At 50.6% G+C, this 22,776-nt stretch overlaps 1 protein-coding gene across 1 annotated transcript in view; it reads right to left on the bottom strand.

Annotated features, from left to right (window-relative positions):
* The window catches only part of atg2a (autophagy related 2A), a 464,956-nt gene that overhangs the window by 174,607 nt on the left and 267,573 nt on the right, over positions 1–22,776 (bottom strand). Inside the window, exons 20-21 of the mRNA XM_059954818.1 lie at positions 15,947–16,101; positions 7,354–7,504 (exon numbers count right to left, since the gene is read on the bottom strand). Of these exons, the coding sequence (XP_059810801.1) occupies positions 7,354–7,504; positions 15,947–16,101 (306 nt within the window). The remainder of the gene's footprint in view (positions 1–7,353; positions 7,505–15,946; positions 16,102–22,776) is intronic.

The raw sequence follows: 22,776 nt of genomic DNA on the forward strand, positions 1-22,776 counted from the left end.
ACTCTAACCCATCTAGACCTTTAACAGTATGGGAGTCCCAATCAATGTGTGGAAAATTAAAATCCCCTACAATCACAACTTTCTGTCTCCTGCAGTTGTCTGTTATCTCTCTGCAGATTTGCTCCTCCAATTCTCGCTGACTATTGGATGGTCCATAATAAAACCCCATTAATGTGGTCATACCTTTCCTGTTTCTCAGCTCCACCCATATGGCCTCGGTCGACAAGCCCTCTAATCTGTCCTGCCGAAGCACTGCTGTAATATTTTCCCTGACTAGCAAAGCCACCCACCTCCACCCTTCATCCTTCTGCCTCTATCATGTCTGAAACATCGGAACCCTGGAACATTGAGTTGCCAGTCCGGCCCCTCCTGTAGCCAAGTTTCAGTAATGGCTATGATGTCATAATTCCACGTGTCAATCCACACCCTCAGCTCGTCAGCCTTCCCCACAATACTCCTCGCATTGAAATATACACAGCTCAGAAGATTGTTACCACCACACACAACCTTATTATTTGTGACTTTGCATGAACTACTAACATCATTTATTTTTACCCCCATTCCCGTATCTACTCTGGCACTCTGGTTCCCATCCCCCTGCAAATCTAGTTTAAACCCTCCCCAATAACACGAGCAAACCTCCCTGTCAGTATATTGGTCCCCTTGTAGTTCAGGTGTAACCCGTCTCTCTTGTACAGGTCCCACCTGCCCCAGAAGAGGTCCCAATGATCTAGAAATCTGAAACCCTGCCCCCTACACCAGTTTCTCAGCCATGTGTTCATCTGCCAGAGCACCCTACTCTTACCCTCACTGGCACGTGGTACAGGCAGCAATCCGGAGATTACTACCCTCGAGGTCCTGTTTTTCAACTTCCTACCAAGCTCTCTGTACTCACTCTTCAGGACCTCCTGAAGCCAACCAGAAAAGGCCCCTTTTACTCCCACTTGCTGCTTCCTGCCTGTCAGCCATTCCTCTATCCATGCCAGAATCTTTCTTGTAAAACCATAGGATTTTATCTTTTTAAGCAGCCTCATGTGTGGCACCTTATCAAACACCTTCTGAAAATCCAAGTAAATGACATCCACTGCCTCTCCTTTGTCCACCCTGCTTGTTACTTCCTCGAAGAACTCTGACAAATTTGTCAGACAACATTTCCCTCTACAGAAACCATGCTGACTTTGACTTATCTTATCATTAATCTCCAAGCATCTCAAAACTTCCTTAATAATACACTCAAACACCTTCCCAACCACTGAGGTTAGGCTAACTGGCCCCTCATTTCCTTTCTTTTGCCTTCCTCCCTTCTTAAAGAGTGGAGTGACATTTGCAATGTTCCAGTCCTCTGGGACCATGCCAGAATCAAGTGATTCTTGAAAGATCATGACCAATGCATCTGTTAGCTCTTCAGCGACCTCACTCAGGACTGGGGTGTCGTCCTTCAGGCCCAAGTGACTTTAAGACTTTTGAGTTTGCCAGGCACTTTTTCCTTTGTAATAGCAATGGCACTCACTCCTGCTCCCTGACACTCACAGACCTCTGGCACACTGCTAGTGTCTTCCACAGTGAAGACAGGTGTAAAATACCCATTAAGTTCATCTGCCATTTCTTTGTCCCCATTACTACCTCACCAGCATCATTTTCCAGTGGTCCAATATCAACTCTCACCTCCCATTTACTCTTCATATAATTGAAAAAAAACTTTTGGTATCCTGTTTTATATTATTGGCTAGTCTGCCCTCATATTTCATCCTTCCCTTCTTATAGCTGTTTCAGTTGCCTTTTGTTGGACTTTAATAGCTTCCCAAGCATCTGACTTCTCACTCACTTTTGCTACCTTATATGCCCTTTCCTTGGACTTAACCTGCTTTGTCAGCCTACCCCTGCCATTTGAGAACTACTTCCTCTCTGGGACATATCTATCCTGCGCTTTGTGAATTATTCCCAGAAACTTTAGCCATCTCTGCTCTGCTGTCATCCCTGCCAGTATCCTCCTCTGGTCCACCTGGGCATGTTCCTCTCTCATGCCTCTGTACTTCCCTTTATTCCATTGCGATACTGATACAAGTGAGTCATGCTTCTCCCTCTCGAACTGCAGTTTGAATTCAATCATATTATACTCACTGCTTCCTAAGGGTTCCTTTACATTAAACTCTCTGATAAGATCTGGGTTATTCTGCACACCCAATCTAAGATCGCTTTCCCTGAGTAGGCTCAAGCACAAGCTGCTCCAAAAAGCCATCTCGTAGGCGTTCAACAAATTCTCTCTCTTGCAACTTGATTTTCCCAATCAGCTCGAAGTCCCCCATTACAATTGTGACATTACCCTTGTTACCTGCCTTTTCCAGCTCCCTTTGCAATCTCAGCCCCACGTCCTGGCTACTGTTTGGAGGCCTATATGATTCCTGCTTCAGCTTTTTCACCCTTTAATTTCTTAACTCCGCCCACAGAGATTCAACATTCTCTGACCGTCACCACTTTCTAAAGATGTCATTCCATCTCTTAACAACAGAGTCACAGACAGCTTTTGCCTTCCTGCCTGTCCTTTCAATACAAAGTATATCCTTTGATGTTAAGCTCCCAACTATGAGCTTCTTTCAGCCAAAGATGCCCACAATGTCGCACTGATCAATCTCTCATTGCACCGAGTTCATCCACATTATTGCGAATGCTACTTGCATTTAAACACAGCACCTTCAGTCCTGCATCCTCTGCCATCTCAAATTTTGCCTCTGTGGCACAATTTAACTCTTTGCTCTGTCTGCATTTGTACCCAATCATTGGCTTGTCCCTGCTTATATTCACGTTACACCCCTCATCTACTTGTAAACCTGCTGGCTCATCCTCAGTTCTATCATCCTGGTTCCCCTGCCCCTTTTCTGCCGCCTGTCCCACACCCTTCCTGCGGCGCTCCACCCTCATCATCCCCAACATCCTTTGCTCCCGCCAGATTTACAAACTCGCTCTCCGCTCCATGTTGACAAATACAGGACTGTGTGAAAGTCTCAGGCACTATCTACAGAACAGTCTGTAGGTAGTTAGAAAGATAGTATGGTGCAAAAGAGAAATTGCAAGTTAGTCTTTGTATTGGAGTCTGTTGTAATTTTAACACCCTGCTAGGAGAGGCAAGGCAGAAGTTGGGCCCTGGAGCAAGGAAAGACCAGAGCTGGGAGGTGGGACACGGGCCGAATCGAAGCAGCGGGGCCCAGGCCTGAGAGAGTATCGAAGAGGCAGGGCCCAGGCCCGAGAGCTATCGAAGCAGCGGGGCCCAGGCCTGAGAGAGTATCGAAGCAGCGGGGCCCAGGCCCAAGAGAGTATCGAAGACGCAGGCCCCAGGCTCAAGAGAGTATCGAAGACGCAGGCCCCAGGCCCAAGAGAGTATCAAAGACGCAGGCCCCAGGCCCAAGAGAGTATCGAAGACACAGGGCCCAAGCCCAAGCGGGTATTGAAGCAGTGGGGCCCAGGCCCAATCGGGTATTGAAGCAGCGGGGCCCAGGCCCAAGCGGGTATTGAAGCAGTGGGGCCCAGGCCCGAGAGAGAATCGAAGAGGCAGGGCCCAGGCCCAAGCGGGTATTGAAGAGGCAGGGCCCAGTCCCAAGAGAGTATCGAAGACACAGGGCCCAGGCCCAAGCGGGTATTGAAGCAGCGGGGCCCAGGCCCGAGAGGGTATCGAAGAGGCAGGGCCCAGGCCAGAGAGAGTATCGAAGAGGCAGGGCCCAGGCCAGAGAGAGTATTGAAGTAGCGGGGCCCAGGCCCGAGAGGGTTTTGAAGCAGCGGGGCCCAGGCCCTAGAGAGTATCGTAGAGGCAGGGCCCAGGCCCGAGAGAGTATCGAAGAGGCAGGGCCCAGGCCAGAGAGAGTATTGAAGTAGCGGGGCCCAGGCCCAAGAGAGTATCAAAGACGCAGGGCCCAGGCCCAAGGGCAAGGACAGCCAAGGTTTGGATGATTTAACCGCTGGACCAGGTTGAAAAGGTCAGGGTGTCAGGACTGGAGACAAGGGAGCAGCTTGCTGCTCGGCCATGTTTACTTGTCCCTGAGACCGCAGTGATGACCGACTTCGTGGCCGTACACTCACTTCTGTGAGCGCTAGTTGCTGTTCTGCACATTCGGTCTTTGACAGTTTTTTTGTACGATGGGTTCCTCTGCTCTCTGGCTGCCTGATAACAAAGAGTGAAACAACTCTTCGGCACGGGTGAAGATTTTAGATTCTGATTTGAGTTCTGTGCCAGTGAGGGTGTGAAAAGAAACCACGAGAGTGTGATGCTTGCGCTAGTGCAGCTTTCAAGCCGCAGTGTGTGATTACCATGCCCAGTGGTTATCACGCCGCTCAGAGAGGTGTCCCGCCACAGTGACGGAGCATCACCACCACAGAACTGCTTGAACAAGGAACTGGAAATGCACATGTTCTTCACACAAAGAGGTCAGGCAACATTTCAGGCTTTGAAGAGCAACAATGAATGAACATAGGTTACAATGGCACATAGGCAGGATGCCGAGCTGGGCTGAGAAGTGGCAGATGCAGTTCAAACCAGACAAGTGTGAAGTGATTCACTTTGGGAGGACTAACTTGAAGGCAGAAACACAGCATCAACAGCAGGACTCCGAGCAGCGTGCAGGAACAGAGGGATCTTGCGATCCACATCAAGACACCCTCAAAGTCGCTGCATGAGCTGATAGGGTAGCTAAGACGGCAGATGGTGCAGTGGCCTTCATTAGCCGGGAGCCAAGAGGTAATGCTGCAACTCTGTAACACCCTGGTCAGAATAATGTGTCAGTTCTGGTCCCCTATCATGGGAAGAACATGGAAATTTTAGAGAGGGGGTAGAGGAATTTCACCAGGATGCTGCCTGGATTAGAGAGGGTGCAGAGGAGATTTACCAGGATGCTGCCTGTGTTAGAGAGGGTGCAGAGGAGATTCACCAGGATGCTGCCTGGATTAGAGAGGGTGCAGAGGAGATTTACCAGGATGCTGCCTGGATCAGAGAGGGTGCAGAGGAGATTCACCAGGATGCTGTCTGGATTAGAGAGGGTGCAGAGGAGATTTACCAGGATGCTGCCTGGATCAGAGAGGGTGCAGAGGAGATTTACCAGGATGCTGCCTGGATCAGAGAGGGTGCAGAGGAGATTTACCAGGATGCTGCCTGGATCAGAGAGGGTGCAGAGGAGATTTACCAGGATGCTGTCTGGATTAGAGAGGGTGCAGAGGAGATTTACCGGGGTGCTGCCTGGATTAGAGAGGGTGCAGAGGAGATTCACCAGGATGCTGCCTGGATTAGAGAGGGTGCAGAGGAGATTCACCAGGATGCTGTCTGGATTAGAGAGGGTGCAGAGGAGATTCACCGGGATGCTGTCTGGATTAGAGAGGGTGCAGAGGAGATTCACCAGGATGCTGTCTGGATTAGAGAGGGTGCAGAGGAGATTCACCGGGATGCTGTCTGGATTAGAGAGGGTGCAGAGGAGATTCACCAGGAAGCTGCCTGGATTAGAGAGGGTGCAGAGGAGATTCACCAGGATGCTGCCTGGATTAGAGAGGGTGCAGAGGAGATTCACCAGGATGCTGTCTGGATTAGAGAGGGTGCAGAGGAGATTCACCAGGATGCTGGCTGTCTGGATTAGAGAGAGTGCAGAGGAGATTCACCAAGATGCTGCCTGGATTAGAGAGGGTACAGAGGAGATTCACCAGGATGCTGCCTGGATTAGAGAGGGTGCAGAGGAGATTCACCAAGATGCTGCCTGGATTAGAGAGGGTACAGAGGAGATTCACCAGGATGCTGTCTGGATTAGAGAGGGTGCAGAGGAGATTCACCAGGATGCTGTCTGGATTAGAGAGGGTGCAGAGGAGATTCACCAGGATGCTGCCTGGATTAGAGAGGGTGCAGAGGAGATTCACCAGGATGCTGCCTGGATTAGAGAGGGTGCAGTGGAGAGTTACCAGGATGCTGCCTGGATTAGAGAGGGTGCAGAGGAGATTCACCAGGATGCTGTCTGGATTAGAGAGGGTGCAGAGGAGATTCACCAGGATGCTGTCTGGATGAGAGAGGGTACAGAGGAGATTCACCAGGATGCTGCCTGGATTACAGAGGGTGCAGAGGAGATTCACCAGGATGCTGCCTGGATTAGAGAGGGTGCAGAGGAGATTCATCAGGATGCTGTCTGGATTAGAGAGGGTGCAGAGGAGATTCACCAGGATGCTGCCTGGATTAGAGAGGGTGCAGAGGAGATTTACCAGGATGCTGCCTGGATTAGAGAGGGTGCAGAGGAGATTTACCAGGATGCTGTCTGGATTAGAGAGGGTGCAGAAGAGATTGGTGATGGGAGGTAAGTGGTGGGTGTGTGGAACATCCTGCCAGGGGTGGTGTACAGACAGATACATTAAGGACATTTGAGGTGATGGGGGGTAAGTGGTGGGTGTGTGGAACGTCCTGCCAGGGGTGGTGTAGAGACAGATACATTAGGGACATTTAAGGTGATCGGGGGTAAGTGGTGGGTGTGTGGAACGTCCTGCCAGGGGTGGTGTAGAGACAGATACATTAGGGACATTTAAGGTGATCGGGGGTAAGTGGGGGGTGTGTGGAACGTCCTGCCAGGGGTGGTGTGGAGACAGGTACATTAGGGACATTTAAGGTGATCGGGGTAAGTGGTGGGTGTGTGGAATGTCCTGCCAGGGGTGGTGTAGAGACAGGTACATTAGGGACATTTAAGAGAGTCTTAGACAGGCACACGGATGATAGAAAATGTGGGAGACAAGGGTTAGATTGCAAAGGCACTCAGCTTTATAGGCTGTAAGTTGGCACTTGTGTGTAGGGGTGTAGGGGAGCGGAGGGTAATTGACTGCTGTACGTTGGCACTGGTGTGGGGGGATGCTTTAACACTGAGGGCACAATGTCCCATCAGAGCCCGACGAGGCCTCATTTCCCCATCTGAGACTATTTTTCCGTTGACAGACACAGCTTGATACCAAAGCCTCCCAGACAAAACCCAATGACACACATGCCACCACGAGGTCACGGGGAGAGTGTACAAACCGTTACAGACAACTGCAGGAACTGAACCCGGGTCACTGGCATTTTAACAGCAGTACGCTTACCACTACACCATGGCACTCCACATCAGTCCAATCTCCATTCTACAACCCCTTGCGATTTCCCAGACCATCAGCTGGCAACCAGAAGCAGAAACTCTGGCCAATTCCCACTCATTCTCACACCCTTCCTCCCCAGGCCAGAGTCACAATCTCGTAAGCACCCCTGTTTGGAAGACACTATTGCTTTAATCTCATCCCCTCAAGAGAGCGTGTTCAGTTTTGGAACGCAGCCGGCACCCCACAGCTCCCTCTGCCCCTGGGTGGCAACTCTACCTTTCTGGTACAGGGATACTTTGCTGGATTCGATGCAGAGGTAGCCCAGTTCCAGTTGGCCCTTGTACTGCGACACACTGAAGATGGTGCCGTTCTCCACGTCGAGCACCAGTTCTCCGTGGAACCCGCTGACAGCCTTCCCTGCCTCCCCCTGCAAAGGGTAAACACAACAGTCAGTCAGGTCCCCGGGCCAGGACGGCTGGTGGGACACAAGATTTGGAAGTGTGTTCAAGGTGTGACCTTCACCTGAGTTGACCCTTGATCAACTTCGCACCCATGGACAGAGACCTCCCCTCCCCACCTCGCTGCTTTGATACATCCCCCCCTCTTCCGGCTTGTGCCCTTCCCTCACAGCTCCCATTGGGCAGGAAGTAGTGAGGCCTGAAGTCACACACCACCAGGTTCAGGAACAGCTACCGTTCAACCAATGGGCACAACCCTAACCAGCACCTGGGGACACCACAATCACCACCAGTACAGTGGAGAGGATTCGGACTGCTTTCTTCATCACCTGCAATGGAGGCTCAAATGCCAAGGATAGTAGACCCAGCCACCTCCACTGAGGGCACGAGACTCACCACCATCACAGATAATTTCAAAAGGTAGCAACTCAAGAAAGCAGCATCCATCCTTAAAGACCTTCTCCATCTGAGACATTCCTTTTGGGCATTACTACCGCCGATCCAACACTAGCAACGAACACGACAGACCACATCTACACCATCAACAAAACACGACAGATCACCTATTGCACCACCAATACCATGCACCACCTCTTACACCACAAACAGAACACTATGGACCACCTCTTACACCACCAACAGAACACTATGCACCACCTCTTACACCACCAACAGAACACTATGCACCACCTCTTACACCACCAACAGAACACTATGCACCACCTCTTACACCACCAACAGAACACTACAGATCACCTCTTGCACCACCAACAGAACAGTATGCACCACCTCTTGCACCACCAACAGAACACTATGCACCACCTCTTGCACCACCAACAGAACACTATGCACCAACTCTTACACCACCAACAGAACACTATGGACCACCTCTTACACCACCAACAGAACACTATGGACCACCTCTTACACCACCAACAGAACACTACAGATCACCTCTTGCACCACCAACAGAACACTATGGACCACCTCCTACACCAACAGAACACTATGCACCACCTCTTGCACCACCAACAGAACACTATGGACCAACTCTTACACCACCAACAGAACACTACAGACCACCTCTTGCACCACCAACAGAACACTACAGACCACCTCTTACACCAACAGAACACTACAGACCACCTCTTACACCACCAACAGAACACTACGGACCACCTCTTACACCACCAACAGAACACTACAGACCACCTCTTACACCACCAACAGAACACTATGCACCACCTCTTACACCACCAACAGAACACTATGCACCACCTCCTACACCAACAGAACACTATGCACCACCTCTTACACCACCAACAGAACACTATGGACCACCTCTTACACCACCAACAGAACACTATGCACCACCTCTTACACCACCAACAGAACACTATGGACCACCTCTTACACCACCAACAGAACACTATGCACCACCTCCTACACCAACAGAACACTATGGACCACCTCTTACACCACCAACAGAACACTACAGACCACCTCTTGCACCAACAACAGAACACTATGCACCACCTCTTACACCACCAACAGAACACTACGGACCACCTCTTACACCACCAACAGAACACTACAGATCACCTCTTGCACCACCAACAGAACACTATGCACCACCTCTTACACCACCAACAGAACACTATGCACCACCTCTTGCACCACCAACAGAACACTATGCACCACCTCTTACACCACCAACAGAACACTACAGATCACCTCTTGCACCACCAACAGAACAGTATGCACCACCTCTTGCACCACCAACAGAACACTATGCACCACCTCTTGCACCACCAACAGAACACTATGCACCACCTCTTACACCACCAACAGAACACTATGGACCACATCTTACACCACCAACAGAACACTACAGATCACCTCTTGCACCACCAACAGAACACTATGCACCACCTCTTACACCACCAACAGAACACTATGCACCACCTCTTGCACCACCAACAGAACACTATGCACCACCTCTTGCACCACCAACAGAACACTATGCACCACCTCTTACACCACCAACAGAACACTATGGACCACCTCTTACACCACCAACAGAACACTACAGATCACCTCTTGCACCACCAACAGAACAGTATGCACCACCAACAGAACACTATGCACCACCTCTTGCACCACCAACAGAACACTATGCACCACCTCTTACACCACCAACAGAACACTATGGACCACCTCTTACACCACCAACAGAACACTACAGATCACCTCTTGCACCACCAACAGAACACTATGCACCACCTCTTACACCACCAACAGAACACTATGCACCACCTCTTGCACCACCAACAGAACACTATGCACCACCTCTTGCACCACCAACAGAACACTATGCACCACCTCTTAACAAACCAACAGAACACTATGGACCACCTCTTACACCACCAACAGAACACTACAGATCACCTCTTGCACCACCAACAGAACACTATGCACCACCTCTTACACCACCAACAGAATACTATGCACCACCTCTTGCACCACCAACAGAACACTATGCACCACCTCTTGCACCACCAACAGAACACTATGGACCACCTCCTACACCAACAGAACACTATGCACCACCTCTTGCACCACCAACAGAACACTATGCACCACCTCTTACACCACCAACAGAACACTATGGACCAACTCTTACACCACCAACAGAACACTACAGACCACCTCTTGCACCACCAACAGAACACTATGGACCACCTCTTACACCACCAACAGAACACTACGGACCACCTCTTGCACCACCAACAGAACACTATGGACCACCTCTTACACCACCAACAGAACACTACGGACCATCTCTTACACCACCAACAGAACACTATGCACCACCTCCTACACCAACAGAACACTATGAACCACCTCTTACACCACCAACAGAACACTATGCACCACCTCCTACACCAACAGAACACTATGGACCACCTCTTACACCACCAACAGAACACTACAGACCACCTCTTGCACCACCAACAGAACACTACAGACCACCTCTTGCACCACCAAAAGAACACTATGGACCACCTCTTACACCACCAACAGAACACTACAGACCACCTCTTGCACCACCAACAGAACACTATGGACCACCTCTTACACCACCAACAGAACACTATGCACCACCTCCTACACCAACAGAACACTATGCACCACCTCTTGTATCACCAACAGAACACTATGCACCACCTCTTGCACCACCAACAGAACACTATGGACCACCTCTTACACCACCAACAGAACACTATGCACCACCTCTTACACCACCAACAGAACACTACTGACCACCTCTTACACCACCAACAGAACACTATGCACCACCTCTTACACCACCAACAGAACACTATAGACCACCTCTTACACCACCAACAGAACACTACGGACCACCTCTTACACCGCCAACAGAACAGTATGCACCACCTCTTGCACCACCAACAGAACACTACAGACCACCTCTTACACCACCAACAGAACACTACAGACCACCTCTTGCACCACCAACAGAACACTATGCACCACCTCTTGCACCACCAACAGAACACTATGCACCACCTCTTACACCAACAGAACACTATGCACCACCTCTTACACCACCAACAGAACACTATGGACCACCTCTTACACCACCAACAGAACACTATGCACCACCTCTTGCACCACCAACAGAACACTATGGACCACCTCTTACACCACCAACAGAACACTATGCACCACCTCCTACACCAACAGAACACTATGCACCACCTCCTACACCAACAGAACACTATGCACCACCTCTTACACCACCAACAGAACACTACAGACCACCTCTTGCACCACCAACAGAACACTATGCACCACCTCCTACACCAACAGAACACTATGGACCACCTCTTACACCACCAACAGAACACTGCAGATCACCTCTTGCACCACCAACAGAACACTATGCACCACCTCTTACACCACCAACAGAACACTACGGACCACCTCTTACACCGCCAACAGAACAGTATGCACCACCTCTTGCACCACCAACAGAACACTATGCACCACCTCCTACACCAACAGAACACTATGGACCACCTCTTACACCACCAACAGAACACTATGCACCACCTCTTACACCACCAACAGAACACTACAGACCACCTCTTACACCACCAACAGAACACTACAGACCACCTCTTACACCACCAACAGAACACTACAGTCCACCTCTTGCACCACCAACAGAACACTACAGACCACCTCTTGCACCACCAACAGAACACTATGCACCACCTCTTACACCAACAGAACACTATGCACCACCTCTTACACCACCAACAGAACACTATGGACCACCTCTTACACCACCAACAGAACACTATGCACCACCTCTTGCACCACCAACAGAACACTATGGACCACCTCTTACACCACCAACAGAACACTATACACCACCTCCTACACCAACAGAACACTATGCACCACCTCTTACACCACCAACAGAACACTATGCACCACCTCTTGCACCACCAACAGAACACTATGCACCACCTCTTGCACCACCAACAGAACACTATGGACCACCTCCTACACCAACAGAACACCATGCACCACCTCTTGCACCACCAACAGAACACTATGCACCACCTCTTACACCACCAACAGAACACTATGGACCACCTCTTACACCACCAACAGAACACTACAGATCACCTCTTGCACCACCAACAGAACACTATGGACCACCTCTTACACCACCAACAGAACACTATGCACCACCTCTTACACCACCAACAGAACACTACAGACCACCTCTTGCACCACCAACAGAACACTATGGACCACCTCTTACACCACCAACAGAACACTACAGACCACCTCTTACACCACCAACAGAACACTATGGACCACCTCTTACACCACCAACAGAACACTATGCACCACCTCTTGCACCACCAACAGAACACTGTGCACCACCTCTTGCACCACCAACAGAACACTATGGACCACCTCCTACACCAACAGAACACCATGCACCACCAACAGAACACTATGCACCACCTCTTACACCACCAACAGAACACTATGCACCACCTCTTACACCACCAACAGAACACTACAGACCACCTCTTACACCACCAATAGAACACTATGCAGCACATCTTGGACTTGTTTCTGAGTTTTTTTTGAATACTAAAGTCCGTTTTTTGTGTTTTGTTCTTCACAGTTTACTTACATTAATCAGTTGCCTGTAGCTACACGCCTGTGATGCTGCTGCTGGCAGGTTTTCCCAGTCTACCTGTCCTTGTGCACCTGATCATAAACTTGACTGGACTAGATCCCAGCTGCTCTGTACTTTAACTCCATTCTCCTGCCAGAGATTTAAGTTCCTTCTTGTAAATATCACTGACGATCTGTCCTGGTTGAGCCATACAAACACTGCAGCCAAAAAGCAAACCAGCGTTTCTACTTTCTCAGAAGTCCATGAAAATTTGGTACAACTCCAGTGCCAAGCCATAGCCTTCCCAAGGTAGTAAGGACACGAACTGCGAACACAACCCAGTCCAGCACACAAACCGGCCTCCTCCTCTTGCAGCACAAGAGATTCTGCAGGTGCTGGAAATCTTCAGCACCACACCCAAAAATGCTGGAGGACCTTAGCAGGTCAGACAACATCCATGGAGAGGAATGGAGCAAACATTTTGAGTTGAGACCCTTCATCACAAGGGACCTCTTTGTCTCTCTGCATAGACGCTGCCTGGCCTGCTGAGTTCCTCCAGTATGTTTCTCGTCCATATTGACTCTGTCTATACTTCCCGCTGCCTCGGGAAAGAGGACAACATTATCACCGTCCTTGGTTATTCTCTCATCTCTCCTCTCCTGTCGGACAGAAAGTACAAAACCTTAGAGATCACGAACCACTAGGTGCAAGGACAGCTTTTGCCCGCTGTTCTCAGACACTTGTAAATTAACTCCTGATCTGCCAGCCTGCCGGAAGAACTCAGCAGGCCAGGCAGCGTCGAGGGAAAAGAGCAAACTGTTGATGTTTCGGGCCGAGACACTTCACCAGTTCTGAAAAAGGGCCTCAGCCTGAAACATCGACTGTTTCTTGCTCCTTGGACGCTGCCCGACCTGCTGAACTCCTCCAGCGTTGGCTGTGCGTTGCTTTCGATTTCCAGCAGCTGCGAGTTGTGTTTGCGATTCTCTTACTCCTGATTTGTCTGCCTGCATGTTCCCTATTAACTATAACACTCTGCAATTCGTACGAGCTCGAGGTACTGACGGCTGGAAAGATTTGGCTGTTTTCTGCTCGACAGTCCACTCTTCCTCAATCACCAGATTACAACACAAGAGCAGAATCAGGCCATTCAGCCCATCACATCTGCTCCATCGTTGCAGATTCATTATACCTCTCAACCACATTCTTCTGTCTTCTCTCTATAACCTTTGATGTCCTGTCTAATCAAGAACCTGTCAACATCAGCTTTAAATATGTCCAAATGTCTTGGGCTTCACAGCCGTCTGTAGCAGTGATTTCCACAGATTCACCACTATCTGGCTGAAGAAATTCCTCTTCAGCTCCGTTCTAAATGGACATCCCTCTATTCTAAGGTTGTGTCCTCTGGTCCTAGACTCCCCCACTACAGGAAACATCCTCTCCACATCCACTCTATCAGTGTCCTCTGATCCCAGACTCCCCCCACTATAGGAAACATCCTCTCCACATCCACTCTATCTGTGTCCTCTGGACCTAGACTCCCCCACGATAGGAAACATCCTCTCCACATCCACTCTATCTGTGTCCTCTGGTCCTAGACTCCCCCACTATAGGAAACATCCTCTCCACATCCACTCTATCTGTGTCCTCTGGTCCGAGACTCCCCCACTATAGGAAACATCCTCTCCACATCCACTCTATCTGTGTCCCCTGGTTCTGTACTCCCCCACGATAGGAAACATCCTCTCCACATCCACTCCATCTGTGTCCTCTGGTCCTAGACTCCCCCACTATAGGAAACATCCTCTCCACATCCACTCGATCTGTGTCCTCTGGTCCTGGACACCCGCACTATAGGAAACATCCTCTCCACATCCACTCTATCTGTGTCTTCTGGTCCCAGACTCCCCCACTATAGGAAACATCCTCTCCACATCCACTCTATCTCTGTCCTCTGGTCCTAGACTCCCCCTCTATACGAAACATCCTCTCCACATCCACCCTATCTGTGTCCTCTGGTCCTAGACTCCCCCAGTACAGGAAACATCCTCTCCACATCCACTCTATCTGTGTCCTCTGGTCCTAGACTCCCCCAGTATAGGAAACATCCTGTCCACATCCACTCTATCTGTGTCCTCTGGTCCTAGACTCCCCCAGTATAGGAAACATCCTCTCCACATCCACTCTATCTGTGTCCTCTGGTCCTAGACTCCCCCAGTATAGGAAACATCCTGTCCACATCCACTCTATCCACAGAAGCTGCTCGACCCTCTGGGCTCCTACAGGACTCTGTCCACAGAAGCTGCTCGACCCTCTGGGCTCCTACAGGACTCTGCCCACAGAAGCTCCTACAGGACTCTGTCCACAGAAGCTCCTACAGGACTCTGCCCACAGAAGCTCCTACAGGACTCTGCCCACAGAAGCTCCTACAGGACTCTGTCCACAGAAGCTCCTACAGGATTCTGCCCACAGAAGCTGCTCGACCCTCTGGGCTCCTACAGGACTCTGTCCACAGAAGCTGCGCGACCCTCTGGGCTCCTACAGGACTCTGTCCACAGAAGCTGCTCGACCCTCTGGGCTCCTACAGGACTCTGTCCACAGAAGCTGCTCGACCCTCTGGGCTCCTACAGGATTCTGCCCACAGAACTCCTACAGGACTCTGCCCACAGAAGCTGCTCGACCCTCTGGGCTCCTACAGGACTGTCCACAGAAGCTCCTACAGGACTCTGTCCACAGAAGCTCCTACAGGATTCTGCCCACAGAAGCTGCTCGACCCTCTGGGCTCCTACAGGACTCTGTCCACAGAAGCTCCTACAGGATTCTGCCCACAGAAGCTGCTCGACCCTCTGGGCTCCTACAGGACTCTGTCCACAGAAGCTGCTCGACCCTCTGGGCTCCTACAGGACTCTGTCCACAGAAGCTCCTACAGGACTCTGTCCACAGAAGCTGCTCGACCCTCTGGGCTCCTACAGGACTCTGCCCACTGAAGCTGCTCGACCCTCTGGGCTCCTACAGGACTCTGTCCACAGAAGCTGCTCGACCCTCTGGGCTCCTACAGGACTCTGTCCACAGAAGCTCCTACAGGACTCTGTCCACAGAAGCTGCTCGACCCTCTGCTGCTCTGCATCCGAGCCTGGGTTTTATTGGGACTGGTCTGCACCGCTCGTCCTTCCCTCGTGCTCACCTTTGAGTCCGTGAGGGCTGTGACCCTCCCTTTGCCGACATTCACGACGGCCGACACGAAGCTCTGCGCGTGACCCCTCCTGCCCTCCATCTTCCTTCTCCTTCCCGACTCCTCATTCGAGTAGAAGTGCGAGTCCTCATCTTCTGAGTCCGAGTCTAGAGAAAAGAGAGCCGGTGATTTCTCAAAGCCAGCAGGCCATGCGCCCACACCTTCCACAGCCAGTTCCTGATCGGCTTCCGGGAGCACATACCATTGTGGTTTATAAAAACGGCTCTTACTGTGGTGCCAGGAAGTTTGTAAACCCTGTAGAATTTTATCTATTTCTGTGTAAATATGACATAAAATGTGATCAGATCTTCCCACAAGTCCTAAAACTAGATAAAGACAATCCAATTAAATAAATAACACAAAAAACATTATACTTGTTCATTTATTTAATGAGAAAATTAATCTAGTAGTACATGTATTTGTTGGAAAAAGTATGTGAATCTTTGCTTTCAGTAACTGGTGTGACCCCCCCTTGTACAACGAGAACAACCAAACGTTTCCAGTCACCGTTGATCACTCCTGCACGTCAACTTGGAGGAATTTTAGGCCATTCCTCCTTACAAAACTGCTTCAACTCTGGGACGTTGGTGGGCTTCCTTGCATGAACTGCTTGCTTCAAGTTCTTACACATTTCTACAGGATTAAGATCAGGACTTTGACTCGGCTGTTCCAGGGCACGTTTCTCTTCCTTTGAACCATTCTGATGTTGATACGTTCTTGTCTTGCTGCATTGTCCAACTTCTATTAAGCTTCAGGTCACGGACTGACGTTCTCCTGTGAAATGTCTTGACACAATTTGGAATTCATTGTTCCCTCAATGACTGCGAGCTGTCCAGGCCCCGAGGCAGCAAAGCAGCCCCACACCACGATGCTCCTTTCACCATGCTTCGCAGCTGGTTATGGTGAGGTTATGGTGTTGGTGTGCAGTGCCCTTTTTCTGCCAAAATGTTCACTTTTGTCTCATCTGTTCATCATCAGAACATTGTCCCAGAGGTGTTGTGGAACGTCCAGGTGATTGTTTCCAAACTTGAGATATGCAGGATGTTTCTTTTTTGGAGAGCAGCCGTTTCCTCCGTGCTGTCCTTCCATGAACACCATCCTTGTTTGGTGTTTTTCATGCAATGGACACGTGAACAGAGACTTGGGTTCTTGCTCACTCCTACAGCATCACTTGGTGTGAACTCTGCAGAATGCTCCCTCCTAGGAAGAGTACAGAGTTTCTTACATCTACAGACCATTTCCCTTCTTGTGCACTGATGAACACTCAGGTCTTTCGAAAAGCTTTTGTAGCCTTTTCCAGCTTCACGTACTTCTATAATTTTTCTAAAGTCCTCTGAAAGTTATTCTGATCTAGGCACGGTGCACATAAACAGATCTTTCTTGAGAAGAGCAGACTCTGTCAGTAACCTGACTTTGTGTATCTTCTTTAAAGGGCATGTCACCTCTACAACCCACACCTCCAATCTCACCTCAATGATTGGAACGCCGGACTCCAAGTAACTTTTGTAGAAGGCATTAACCCAAAGGTTCACAAACATTTTCCAACAAATGAATGTAATATTGGATCATTTTTCCTGAATAAATTAACAAACAATACTTGTGTTATTCATTTAATTGGCTTCTCTTTTTCTAGTTTCAGGACACGCATGATCACATTTCAGAATCAGAATCAGGTTTATTATCACCGGCATGTGACGTGAAATTTGTTAACTTAGCAGCAGCAGTTCAATGCAATACATAATATAGAAGAGAAAAAAACAATAATAAATAAAATAAAACATAATAAATAAACAAGTAAAACAAATAATTAAACAGTTACGTATATTGAATGGATTTTAAAAATGTGCAAAAACAGAAATACTGTATATTAAAAAGTGAGGTAGTGTCCAAAGCTTCAAAGTCCATTTAGGAATCAGATGGCAGAGGGGAAGAAGCTGTTCCTGAACCGCTGAGCGTGTCCCTTCAGGTTTCTGTACCTCCTCCCTGATGGCAGAGGGGAAGAAGCTGTTCCTGAACCGCTGAGCGTGTCCCTTCAGGTTTCTGTACCTCCTCCCTGATGGCAGAGGTGAAGAAGCTGTTCCTGAATCGCAGAGTGTGTGTCTTCAGGCTCCTGTACCCCGTCCCTGATGGCAGAGGGGAAGAAGCTGTTCCTGAATCGTTGAGTGTGTGTCTTCAGGCTCCTGTACCTCCTCCCTGATGGCAGAGGGGAAGAAGCTGTTCCTGAATCGTTGAGTGTGTGTCTTCAGGCTCCTGAACCTCCTCCCTGATGTCAGAGGGGAAGAAGCTGTTCCTGAACCGCTGAGCGTGTCCCTTCAGGCTCCTGTACCCCGTCCCTGATGGCAGAGGGGGAGAAGCTGTTCCTGAACCGCTGTGCGTGTCCCTTCAGGCTCCTGTACCCCGTCCCTGATGGCAGAGGGGGAGAAGCTGTTCCTGAACCGCTGAGCGTGTCCCTTCAGGCTCCTGTACCCCGTCCCTGATGGCAGAGAGGGAGAAGCTGTTCCTGAACCGCTGTGCGTGTCCCTTCAGGTTTCTGTACCTCCTCCCTGGTGCTAACAGTGAGCAAAGGGCCTGTCCTGGGTGTGGGGGTCCTTAATAATGGACGCCGACTTTCTGAGACACCGCTCCCTGAAGGTGTCCTGGGTACTTTGTAAGCTAGTACCCAAGATGGAGCTGACTAGATTTACAACCTTCTTCAGCTTCTTTTGGTCCTGTGCAGTAGCCCCTCCGTACCAGACAGTGATGTAGCCTGTCAGAATGCAGTAGCCCCTCCATACCAGACAGTGATGCAGCCTGTCAGAATGCAGTAGCCCCTCCGTACCAGACAGTGATGCAGTCTGTCAGAATGCAGTAGCCCCTCCGTAGTCGACAGTGATGCAGTCTGTCAGAATGCAGTAGCCCCTCCGTACCAGTCAGTGATGCAGCCTGTCAGAATGTAGTAGCCCCTCCGTAGTCGACAGTGATGCAGTCTGTCAGAATGCAGTAGCCCCTCCGTAGTCGACAGTGATGCAGTCTGTCAGAATGCAGTAGCCCCTCCATCCATACCAGACAGTGATGCAGACTGTCAGAATGCAGTAGACACTCCATACCAGACAGTGATGCAGCCTGTCAGAATGCAGTAGCCCCTCCATACCAGACAGTGATGCAGCTTGTCAGAATGCAGTAGCCCCTCCATACCAGACAGTGGTGCAGCCTGTCAGAATACAGTAGCTCCTCCATACCAGACAGTGATGCAGCCTGTCAGAATGCAGTAGCCCCTCCATACCAGACGGTGATGTAGCCCGTCAGAATGCAGTAGCCCCTTCCATACCAGACAGTGACGCAGCCTGTCAGAATGCAGTAGCCCCTCCGTACCAGACAGTGACGCAGCCTGTCAGAATGCAGTAGCCCCTCCTTACCAGACAGTGACGCAGCCTGTCAGAATTCAATAGCCCCTCTGTACCAGACAGTGATGCAGCCTGTCAGAATGCAGTAGCCCCTCCGTACCAGACAGTGATGCAGCCTGTCAGAATGCAGTAGCCCCTCCATACCAGACAGTGACGCAGCCTGTCAGAATGCAGTAGCCCCTCCATACCAGACAGTGGTGCAGCCTGTCCGAATGCAGTAGCCCCTCCATACCAGACAGTGATGCAGTCTGTCAGAATGCAGTAGCCCCTCCATACCAGACAGTGACGCAGCCTGTCAGAATTCAATAGCCCCTCCATACCAGACAGTGGTGCAGCCTGTCAGAATGCAGTAGCCCCTCCGTTGCAGACAGTGATGCAGCCTGTCAGAATGCAGTAGCCCCTCCATACCAGACAGTGATGCAGCCTGTCAGAATGCAGTAGCCCCTCCATACCAGACAGTGGTGCAGCCTGTCAGAATGCAGTAGCCCCTCCGTTGCAGACAGTGATGCAGCCTGTCAGAATGCAGTAGCCCCTCCATACCAGACAGTGATGCAGCCTGTCAGAATGCAGTAGCCCCTCCATACCAGACAGTGATGCAGCCTGTCAGAATGCAGTAGCCCCTCCGTACCAGACAGTGATGCAGCCTGTCAGAATGCAGTAGGCCCCTCCGTACCAGACAGTGACGCAGCCTGTCAGAATTCAATAGCCCCTCCGTACCAGACAGTGACGCAGCCTGTCAGAATGCAGTAGCCCCTCCATAACAGACAGTGACGCAGCCTGTCAGAATGCAGTAGCCCCTCCGTACCACACAGTGATGCAGCCTGTCAGAATGCAGTAGCCCCTCCGTACCAGACAGTGATGCAGCCTGTCAGAATGTTCTCCATGGTAAAACTATAGAAGTTTTTGAGTGCACTTGTTGACATGCGAAATCTCTTCAAACTCCTAATATAGTTGCTGTTTTGCCTTCTTTACAACTGCATCAGTATGTTGGGACCAGGTTAGATCCTCAGAGATCTTGACACCCAGGAACTAGAAGCTGCTCACTCTCTCCACTTCTAATCCCTCTGTGAGGATTGGTATGTCTTCCTTCGTCTTACCCTTCCTGAACTCCACAATCAGCTCTTTCATTTTACTGACATTGAGTGCCAGGTTGTTGCTGCGGCACCATTCCACTAGTTGGCATATCTCACTCCTGTACTCATATTTATGCAGAAATAGAGAAAACTCTCCAGAGTTCACAAACTCCCCAGCACCGCTATACATAAACATAACTACACAGGGAATGGAGGAATATGGATCATGTATTTAGCAAAAGGATTTAGTTTAATTCAGCATTGTGTTCTGGGCAGACATTGTCAGCATAAGGGTCTGGTTCCTCTCACAGAAAGATTGGCATTGTTTATCATGGCAGTGTGGCACTCCGGAAACGTAGTCGACATTCCTAGCGGCCAGAGCTAATTATTGTTCTTGTTTCAAAATGTGCTAGTGGAATTATGGCGAGATGTTCAAGTTCATTGCTATAGCCTCACTATCGGAAGCATGGGAAAGGGTACAGAGGAGATTTACCAGGATGCTGCCTGGTTTAGAGAGTATGGATTATGATCAGAGATTAAGGGAGCTAGGGCTTTACTCTTTGGAGAGAAGAAGGATGAGAGGAGACATGATAGAGGTGTACAAGATATTAAGAGGAATAGACAGAGTGGACAGCCAGCGCCTCTTCCCCAGGGCACCACTGCTCAGTACAAGAGGACATGGCTTTGAGGTAAGGGGAGGGAAGTTCAAGAGGGATATTAGAGGAAGGTTTTTCACTCAGAGAGTGGTTGGTGCATGGAATGCACTGCCTGAGTGGTGGAGGCAGACACACTAGTGAAGTTTAAGAGACTACTAGACAGGTATATGGAGGTGGGGGGGTTATATGTGAGGCAGGGTTTGAGGGTCAGCACAACGTTGTGGGCCGAAGGGCTCCGTTTCTACAGTTGCTCACTTGTTGCCGTGAAAATGTCAGTTGAGATGAACAAGCTCACCTCATCTGTCATCGTGGACAGAATGCTCGCGACATTGCCGTCAGCAGTGGGATTAGAAATTTACATCAGACGGAGCGCCTTAAGACTCAGGGAATAAGGTGCCTCCCCCTCACCGCAAAGACGGGACCGACCCAGAGGGAGAACCTGGGAACCAAGCACGAAACACCGGCAGGGTGAAAGTACCCAGGCTCCCCAATCCGGGAACACGACAGAATTCATCACCTCCTCCCTCACAGTCTGCAGCCGATGGGAATCCGGGAACACGACAGAATTCATCACCTCCTCCCTCACAGTCTGCAGCCGATGGGAATCCGGGAACACGACAGAATTCATCACCTCCTCCCTCACAGTCTGCAGCCGATGGGAATCCGGGAACACGACAGAATTCATCACCTCCTCCCTCACAGTCTGCAGCCGATGGGAATCCGGGCAATGTGACAGGCACAATCAACAGTGCCAGTGAAAGAAGGCAACCAGCGGTTAATGCCACAAGATGCACCCTGAAGATCTCCAGATACAATGGTTCCAGCTGCCTGGAGACTTACGGGGTCAAATCGAACCTGCCCCACCGAGATGGCGGTGCTCCTTGCCCTGGTGCTGAAAGGGGACGTCTTGCAGGCCCTCCTGGCCAAGCAGTGTGTCTACAGGGCCTTCGAGGTGGCGTTTCGGGCAGAGGCAATTGGAGGAAGAACGAGAGAAGAACTGGTAGCCAGCAGTGCCGTGTGGGGTGTTAGCAGATTTCCACCACCATGCTCAGCGTGGCTAACCCAGTTCCCTCCTGGGGCCCAGGTCGAGCTTGCCCCCTGTGCCTTTGTAAGGGTGCTGATGCTGGTTCGCCTGACATCGCCTTCTTTGCTGGCTAAGACACTGGCAGAGCTGGAGAGGGTAGAAGCAATTTCAGCCCCCCGTCGTCCCATGCCACAAGCTGGGCTGGTGTCACTGAGGTCGAGGAGGAGCCCGCGAGACAGGTCCGACCAGCTCCAGGTGCAGCAGAGCAATCTCTGCTATGGTTGCCAGGTGACCTAGGGCGAGCCCAGACGGGCCACACTCTACCTCGGCTGAAGCCGTGGCTCTCCGGCAGGGCAGCTCCCGGAAGTGGAACAGGCCGGCTCTATAACAACCAGCACTGGTCTCACAGCGTCCCAACGCAACACAGCGGAACCGGGGCAAGCAGCTGCTGGCAACCTCCCCTCAGTGGACGAGCAGGAGAGCGATCCGGGGCTGGCTGGTCTCCGCCCGGGATCCAGGGACTGAAGCTTGACGGGTTGCTGTCCACCTCACAGAGCCGCGATCCGACAGGACCGGCCACTTCAGGATCCAAAAGACCATCGGCAGGCTCCGCGAACGCTTCTACTGGCCTGGATGCAGGGCTGTT

Source organism: Hypanus sabinus, chromosome 31 (assembly GCF_030144855.1).
Source record: "Hypanus sabinus isolate sHypSab1 chromosome 31, sHypSab1.hap1, whole genome shotgun sequence".
NCBI classification, from domain to species: domain Eukaryota; kingdom Metazoa; phylum Chordata; class Chondrichthyes; order Myliobatiformes; family Dasyatidae; genus Hypanus; species Hypanus sabinus.